Genomic DNA, 9,435 nt, shown 5'->3' on the forward strand with positions numbered 1-9,435 from the left:
ATACGATAATACCTACAAAACAAATAAATACTAGTCGTTTTATAGCTATTTTAATAGATTAAATTATTAAAACTAATTATCGTATATCAAATAATGAAACGCAAAAAATTATTCATTTCTACAAATATGTTATTAATATTTTTATACCATTACATTTTATATGAAAATTCAAATATATAAATCGTAATTCATATTATAATTTTTCATTTTTTTATACAATTATGGTTCCTTTAACATTCTGTGTGCATGATACATAATAAAGTTAAAATTAACAAATCATAATAATATTAAGCAATACTTTCATCCATTACGCAATCACTTCAATTTAAATCATATTATTAAATTATTTTTTAAATTTAACAAATCATAACAGTTACGCATGTTATATAACTTAAACTTGATAAAATGGTAAACATTAATTCTTTAAGAATTCCCTAAATTCTTTAACAAATGGATCAAAATTTTTAAATCTAATCTCCTTTAAAATACTTGTTTTTAAAATTTTGTCAAACTAAATGCATTGTTTTAAAACTTTTCATTTTAAATAATTTTTACAGAAAATTTTTTGAGAAATTTCCAAATGAATTGGACAAAGATACTTGAAAAAAACATTTCTAAATCACTGAGTTGAAGGATTTTTTATTAAAACAAATTCTAAATTATCTGTAACGTAAACCCTAACCCTAACCCTTACCGTAAGTGTAACCCTAACAAAAAAATTTCTTTTTTTACCGAGGAAGAGGATTTAAAAAAAAAAAAACATTTCTGACCGTCGCGCCACGTTGGACCGACGGTCAGAGGATTTTAAAAAAATAAATAAATTCCCGACCGTCGCGCCATGTTGGAGCGACGGTCAGAAATTTCTGACACCTCTGACCGTCGCTCCAACATGGCGCGACGGCCAGAAGAACTTTAAAAAAAAAAATTTGGCTGCCCGTCGCGCCATGTAGGAGCGACGGGCATACAATTATACCACCCAGCTCAAGAACCACATTTGACGGCTAATTTTGGGAAGGATCAATATTTCAATCAATTAGCCCAAGAACTGAGGGAAAAGGAAAAGAAAGTGACCATGCAATACATTTATTTTGTGACTTTTGTCCCTAAGTAGTGTAAAATTATAAAATCCCAATTGCCCATGTGTACTCAAATATTATGCAAAATTCACTCCTCTAGAAAATCTACCGCTTCAAATGTGAACTGCCATGGACTAAAGTTGAAAAAAATTGCTCCTGCTGTCAGTTTAAGTGCCCATAGTCTTCAATATAAAATAAACAAAAGTAAAATGCCTTTTATGGAACACGAGTACAGAGTACTCAACATCCTGTCCCAAGAAAAACATAACCAAGATTAAAGTTGTCGACTTTGTCAGAAAACTGCCACTTGGATGATGCCAATGGTATGTTGCACTAAAAGGGTAGCCTAAACTTTTTCCTTGCTGACAGCAACACTTCCTTGATCTCATTAAATTATTTCAGACTTCCCAGATGTCCACCGACTTTCTCCAGATTCAATAAAAGAGCTCAACTCCTGTCTGTTACCTAAGATTTTGCCAAGTGTATGTCGTTTTGTCACTCTGTGATTGAGGAAACTTAGAAGCCCTGTTGAGTCCTTAACTTCTCTCCTCGCTTGAGTGTTCGCAGAATCAGAAAAGGCTCTCTGTTTTTCAGCAGTTTATTTTGGAAAGAGTCTCTGTTTGAGCTATCTACCACTGTGCGAGAAAGGTATTAGTAACACGTACGAGACGAGCCTTATTCTTAAGCTCTTTTAGGTACTATCTGAGTAAATGGATTCTGTGATTACTTTGATTTTCCTGTCTTATAATTGAGGGCCTGATTCCTGTTAAATTTGCCATCTTTTATGTTGCTTTTGATGGTTTTGTTGAATTACCTGGCTCATTTCTGATGCTGAAGTTGTTTTTAAATTCTTGAATTCTCTGTTTGTGTTCGCTTGATTCTAGTACTGAATTTGATGCATTCAATTGTATCCATAGTTGTGCCTTGTGATGATTTGGGATTTCCTAATTTGGATAGCTTATATCCGAATGTTATGTTTATCTTGGGATTTTGCTGAGATTCTTGAAGTTTTGGTGTCGTTAATTCAACCATTGAGGTTGATTTACCCCGTAGTGGTTCTGAGATTTCATTGCGTTGGATTGTGTTTTCAGGGGTTTCGGTTTCTGGGTCTTAGGATATGTGAAAATGGTGATATTTAGCATGAATTCAAAGAGGATAAGAAGACCAAATGTTAGGTTATGGGAAATAGGTGATCTACCTGCAGCCTTCGCACGTGCGAGTTATCATAGAAGTGGTGCAAGTTTAGGGCAGAAGAGATGGAAAAGAAAGTTTTCTGAAGTTGGGGAGTCAGAATACCTCCAGGTTTCTACTGAAAAACAACCTGAGCATACAATCTTGGATCCTAGTGTTTCTCCAAGGATTATCAATGATATCCAACATAACAGAGAGAACAAGGACCCTAACTCTTTAAAAGTAGCATCTGAATTTGTCAATTCAGATGAAAGAAATATGACCAATTGTAATCTGGATTTTGGAACCATAACTCGGAGGTCTAGGCTCATGAAGCGAAGAAAACGGAACCCTAATAGCACTTCTAGTCTATTTGGTGATCCTTGGAACTCAAAAACTGGTGGGCAGAAAACTGTTCAAGATGAGAAAGGTTATGGGTGGAATCAAAATGTTGCATGCACATCAGCTGCTGATTTGGACATCTTTCCTGTTAATGGCTTTAAGGATTCTTCGCAGAATGAAACATCAGCAATGAGCAAAGAAGCTTGGGAGAACGAGATTGATGACCTGAATAGTAGGGGGATGCTGCAGAAGCCCAGAGGCTTCTCGATTGAGGGTGCTTGCTATGAAGAGAATGCAACCTTTCTGCAATTTGCGAGAGGACACAATGATAAAGAATCCAGTGGTTGTGATGTAAATGGTGTCAGCCAATGGCTGGAAGAGCTTGGTCTTGGTAAGTTTGCTGAATTGTTTGAAATGCATGAAGTTGATGAAGAAACTCTGCCTTTTCTTACTTTTGAAGATTTGAAAGACATGGGAATTGTTTCTGTTGGGCCTCGTCGGAAGTTGTTTAATGCAATTCAGCAGCTAAAAGGAGGCAGGTAAAGGTATCCACATAACAAATGGCTCTGAAGAACCCTTCTGTTGTGTGTTCTTATTAGCTCTTCTGTATATGTCAATCATGTTCATATTAGCTCTTCTGCAAATGACAATCTTGTAAATTGTAGGTTTGGAACCTTGTATATACTTTTGACTAATCCTTGCCAGTCCTGCTATGGCTTAAATAACTGGGTCACTTTTTGTGTTAGACTTTCACTTTACTATGTAAAGCAATAAATAAAGAGGCAAAGAAGTTGAGCCGTGCATTTGCTTCCATTTTTCTGTTTCAAAAAGCATTCCCAGCGTAGTCAATGGATGATCGTAAAACGCTTCAGTGATTACTTAAAGTTGATAATCATGCAAATGGTATAATCAATATCTTCTCTCTTTCAATAGCAATGAAGTCACCTATACGTCTCAGCTACAATGCAACCTTAACCTAGTTTATCTAAAGCTTTTCTTATTGCGTCTGACTGATCTTCTGAATTCAGTTCATAACAAGACTGCTCTGGTTCAAGAATGTTAGAATGTGGGATATTAAGTCTCGTCTCAAATTCTTCTGCTTTTAATGGTTTGACGCATGTGTTAAAATAATTGTCCATATAGTTAAAAGCAGTCTTCTGTTTTCAAAACAGCTCGTATGACCATATCCGTTCTTGATATTCTTTCTTATTCATAAAAGCCTCATACCAGGTTCCCCATGAATTCTCTGTCGGGAAAAAGTGGAGAAAAGGACAGGATAATAGGTTTACATGAATCTTCATTGAGGCAAATATGTGCAGCATCTCTACTGTTGTTCTCCTTTTCACTTGCATCTTTTCGCATCAAATAACATGGTTGCTTGTATCACAGTGGCTCAAAGTTCTCAATGTCTAAATATGCAGAGATGACAGAACTCTCTTGTTTGAATACAGATACATTGTTCCATCTTTGAGAATGCTCGTTAACACACTGTAATACTACTTTGGAAATTAATGTGCAAAATTCAGCTCCAAAGTCGGTATTGGAGTAATAATACATGAAGACGGGGTTGGTGGTGGGAGCTAACTTAGTTTTGTTTTTTTTGTGCACAATTTCTGATTTTGTAAGCAACTCAATTTTCTTTAGGCATGTTGGTGTTTGCATAAAGCTCATGAGTTTCAAAATCAAAGGTAATATGAGTTGTCCTTTTGATGTTTGTTGGCATCATCTTATTCTGGTTATGGTTGGAAGGACATCCAGTTTCATGTTTGGCATGCTAGTTTTCAGGAAGTTATGGGGTTATACAGCCTAAGGGAGTGCTCAATGTCAATTGAGGAAAGCTCCGTCTGCTGAATACAGGGGGAAATTTCAAACTAATTGCGGAAGTGTTACTTTTACCTCCTTTTAAAGCATATTGTTTCATCTTATGGCCAGTTGTTTATGTCCCAAAATTTTTGAATGTGACAAGATGCGTCTCAATAAAACTGTATCAGTGGGGTATCAGTTGCAAGAGTTTGAAGATTAACCTATGCAACGAGGTATCTAGTATGCTTTTTTCAGTGTCTCATGAATTGGGATTCAGCCGGAAACGGCTTGAATTGCCTTGATAGTACAAAATCCAGTGAAATCTTTCCAATACCATATAGCTTTTGGCTGAGCCTGATTGTTGCCGTTAATATGGCAGAGCAAAAATCTTCCAACTGGAGATGAATAAATTGATGTAATGTTTTGGCTATTCACTCAGGCAAGGTGTAATTAGTTCTGGATAAGCTCTTGCTGCTTTCGAGAACTGCAGAAGTACATGTTATTCAACTTACACGTCTGCAATGATTTTAGTTGCTTGTACAGACGGGTTAAGGATTAATATGTTTGCTTTTCTTTCATGATGATGAGATAAAATGCAGGGTATTTGATGTTTGATGATTCATTCTCATGCATTTCGATGTTGAATCATTAGCCTGCAGATTTGATCTTCTTTCACCAATACTAGTTTTACTGTGGTTTTTCTCTTTCAAATTTTAGTCAGTTTTTCATAGAAAATTTTTTTACATTTTTCGTGAACATATTTTTTTCGTGAAATTAGATCTTAATTTTTTGCTTCAAAGAATTCCAAGGGTGGGAAATTCTTCCAACATGATCTCTGTAACTTTGGTGAAATCGACAGCCGAATCTCTACAATAATAGAAGAATAGAAGTTTAACTTTGTTAAGTTGGACTTTTGTAAAGCGTAATCTCCCGAAGAATGTTTTCATTTGATTGATTGCACTAATCTGCATTGACTTCACTATCACTTTCATATGTTACCTTACCTCGCTCTCTGGGTTACAGTTCTTTTTTCGAGCCTTAGATCTTAATTTTATTTATTTGCCATCCAAATTTATGTAGTAGTGCTCATTCAAGCAAAAAGTAAATTTCATTAACGGATTGTTAGACACCATTCAGCTATATTACTACTGTCATGATAACAGGTTCACGCAATCTGGTGCTTTACCTTCTTAGCATCTATTAGGATAGCAAATTTCTCCGAATAATATTTCGCTTGCGTCATAAACACATTTTTCACCCCACTTTTTTATATTTTCAATTACACTTTTATTTTACATACATCACATTACAAAAAATATTACAGTAATTATTTCAAATAATACTATATCCAAACAAATCATTTCGCATTTTTCATTTTTCAAAAATAAATCCTATTTAAAAAAACTTTGGGTAATAAATCTCGAGCTGACATTATGTGGATATGACATAATAGCTAAAATACACGAAAAAAAAAAAATCTCTCATGATCGAAATCAAGTGCTACGTACCCTTGTCTTCCTAATAAAATGTATTTAATATGTTACATGGCATGTCACGTGAATAAATAAACAAAAAATAGGAAAAGAAAAAAAGACGTTTTAAGAAAATTTGAGGGTCCTTTCACAATTTTTTGGAAAAATTGTAACTTTTTTCCAAAATTTTTTTTCATTTTTCATAAATACATATGTCAATCACCATTTTACCTGATGTGCATTAGATCGTTACAATACACCTTTCAACGAAACTCCAGAAAATAATAATCCAAACAGGCTAAATCTCTGCCGGGGGGCAGGATTTTTTCAGCAAGCATCTGGGCTGCTAAATGCGAGTAATTTCTTTGTGGGGTATATGACAAAGTACTACTCGAGCCGCCTCACGACAAAGGAAGTCCAATAGGATTAATTAAGGAAATGCATAACAATTAACTAAGGGTGGGGTTAGCCTGTTAGGAAGAAAATTAAGTTGATTGAGATGTGTGTTTAACCGAGATTAGTGGTGGTTCGTGAAAATGACAGAGACAGTGCAATTAGAAAGTAAGTGTTTGGATGTAAGTATTTTTTGTTTATCAATGAAGAAATACCAAATTTTATACTATGAAATTTGGCAAGAAGTGACCACGAGATCCTGGAATTTGGATTTGTATTCTATGTGGTGGACGCCAACAAAAGAAAACCAACAAAACTGTCAGTTGGGCTGCAATTGTTTTGTTGTGGAGATAAATCAATTGTCATAAAACAAAATTTGTCCAGCAGCTTATTGGGTCAATCCCAACATCATTTGTGTTTTCTTGCCTAACACGTGCATAGCTGTCTGCATGCATCAACAAAGTTTCTTATGAAACCAAACATATTATTCAATGCTTAGAAAGAAGTAGATGTGTGAGACATATAAGTATCAAACCAACTTTGGAGAATCTTATTCCCCCTTGATTGCCGATTGGCAGTTTATTGCAAAAAATTTTGGCCAATTTCATTGTATTGTTTCTTTTTTTTTTTTTCTTGACGTGGTTTTTGAAAATTAGTTGTTCTACATTGGCATTTCTCTTGAAACGAAGGATAACTTGGTGGTACTACTTCTAGTGTTGTGTCATTATATAAGTGATAATCTCCTCAATATACATTTTTTCTTTACCCTCAAATATATTCCCTTCTCACGCCTTTTTTTATTCTCAATTATTAGATACATGATCCGAATCCTATATTTCTCTAAGAGTTTTTCCCTAGCCAACCTAGGTATACATCTTTTTTTTTTTAGTATAAGCGAGAAGGTTTGAACTTAGGATTTCTTAGTTACACTTAGGGGTGGCAATTTTCGACACGACCTGAAAACACGACACGAACCTAACACGAAATTAATGGGTTTGGGTTGAGGTTTCGGGAATTCGGGTCAGAATCGGGTTGGACCCGATGAACCCGAAAAGAAAACAGGTCGATTTCGGGTCAACCCGTGGCGACCTGATATGACCCGATATGACCCGTTTACGAATTAAAAAAAATTTAATAAACATAAAAATAATTTTATCTAACTAAACTAAGTTATTCTTTTTTTCAAAGGCATTAATTACTTAATCCTAAATGAATTTATTTAATTTGTGTGAAGTTGAAATTATTATATTTAGACAAATAATATATTATATTATTTTTTACTTTTATACTGTTTTAATTTATTTTATATTTTGTTTGGGATAAAACACTTTTACGGTGTTTAATTTATTTTAGATTTGGTTTGGAATTATTTATTTAAATTTTTATTACTTGATTATGTAATTAGTTTTGTGAGAAATTGATTTTATTAGAAATTACAGTGATAAATTAAAATTAAGTTTCGGGTAATTTCGGGTCGACCCGCCAACCCGTCAACCTGAAATTTTCGGGTTCGGGTCAGCATACCTGACCCGTCACGGGTTGGCGGGTCGGGTTCGGGTCAACAGATTTTCTGACGGGTTGACCCGAACCCGACCCGCCAACCTGATTTGGACCCGAATTGCCACCCCTAGTTACACTCCCTTGTCTCGAATCACCCGTCCCCAACTTAGATATACAACTTAGCAAGTGTTGGATGCACCAATTTGCGACTATTTTTCATTAAACCATTATAACCATTCAAAAAGAGAGTATGTAACAATTTATGCAGAAGTATTATAGAAGAGGAACAAACTCTAAACTTGAACTAAGAATAGGATAGATTTATAAAATTTTCTCTGGGATTTCTAATAATTTCACTTGGCACTCTTAATGTTTTCAAAATCAGTCTGTTTGCACGAAGAATTAATATAAACTGCAAGTAAAACTATTTTCACCTTAGCAAAACTCGTAAAGAATTGATATAGTAACAATTTAAGTGAAAAAAAAAAGACATGAAAAATGTTTAGAAAAAATAGAAAAATAGCTGAACTTGAAAACTTATGTACAACAGCCTAGAGAGGGCTATGCAATCATAACGAACCCGTAGAGAGAATTGAATATCTCAGTGGTCGATGCTTAGAAATATGTAGACATTGAAATTGGAATTCACAAAATTTGCAATAGAAAATAGGAGGGTTACAAATTCATCCTCATCAGGGAATGTGAAGTAGGTTACATGATCACATCTCACAGCATTAAAAATGAGTAAATATATTTACTCGGGCAGACTTTGTACTTTTACCATTACATTTCCAAGTATCATAATAACCAAGAATTTTTTGTGTTTGGATTGCATTTTCCATGATTTTTCATGGGAAAATTACTGTAGCGATTTGATGTATGTGAGGGAAAAAAGTAATAGGGAAATGTGATCACGGAAAACGACGTAATTTTTTATAGATTTCTAGTTGTCCTCTTCTTTTAAACATTTCAAGTCCTTTCATTTGAGTTAAATTCCTCATGTTACTTTTTATGCAAGGATAAATTGGAAGAGTGAATAAATTCAGCTTTTCAAATGAATCTTTTCTTAATGTAAATGGGCTGCTTTTGTTACATTAAAACGCAAAGCAAGGGAAGCACACATATGAACTCAAAACCTCAAGAGATTGTACGAGTGAAATCATCAAAACCTTGAAATGAGGCAAGTTGTTGAAGCTTTAGGGTGGTGCCAAACTATTAAATTCCAAAAGCGCCGATCCAACCTGGATTGTCAGGTCTGTGAGCCTATACTTGCTAGATCCCAAATTTTCTCGGCACCGACCCACCCACCCACCGTCTCATTCCTCAAGAGTCAAGATTTTCACAACTGAAGAATCACGAAACTGGAAGAACCTAGAATTTCTAAACTCTGTGCAAATCAGCAGTTGTTTTGATGGGATTCGAAATCTAGAATCAGACCCCCCACCCTCAAGTTAAAATATAGGAATGAAAAATTTAATATAATGGAAACTCGTGAGCCACATTCAAATCTCAATTGACAACACTCTTGAAGGAACAAGATCCTATACATAACATGCAACCATATTTTTCTTGCTTCAATCTTTTCGGGGCATGCTTAAAATTATTTGATATGTTATTTGGACAGTAGTTTGTTTGAATTATTATTTGAAATGTGAATGAGCTCATTTGAATAGTAGTTT

At 34.6% G+C, this 9,435-nt stretch overlaps 1 protein-coding gene across 2 annotated transcripts; it reads left to right on the forward strand.

Annotated features, from left to right (window-relative positions):
* The first annotated feature begins 1,388 nt into the window (after positions 1-1,388).
* Positions 1,389-4,689, forward strand: LOC113768296. Of its 2 annotated transcripts, XM_027312583.1 has the most exons (3): positions 1,389-1,724; positions 2,168-3,133; positions 4,233-4,689. In XM_027312583.1, the coding sequence occupies exon 2, from the start codon at positions 2,202-2,204 to the stop codon at positions 3,129-3,131; it is 930 nt and encodes a 309-aa protein (XP_027168384.1). In that variant the 5' UTR covers positions 1,389-1,724; positions 2,168-2,201; the 3' UTR covers positions 3,132-3,133; positions 4,233-4,689. The 2 variants fall into 2 exon arrangements, with proteins under 2 accessions (XP_027168384.1, XP_027168383.1); XM_027312582.1 differs by lacking the exon at positions 4,233-4,689 and having other exon boundaries at positions 2,168-3,401.
* Positions 4,690-9,435: the final 4,746 nt, after the last annotated feature.

The sequence above is a fragment of the Coffea eugenioides genome, chromosome 4, assembly GCF_003713205.1.
Source record: "Coffea eugenioides isolate CCC68of chromosome 4, Ceug_1.0, whole genome shotgun sequence".
NCBI classification, from domain to species: Eukaryota; Viridiplantae; Streptophyta; class Magnoliopsida; order Gentianales; family Rubiaceae; genus Coffea; species Coffea eugenioides.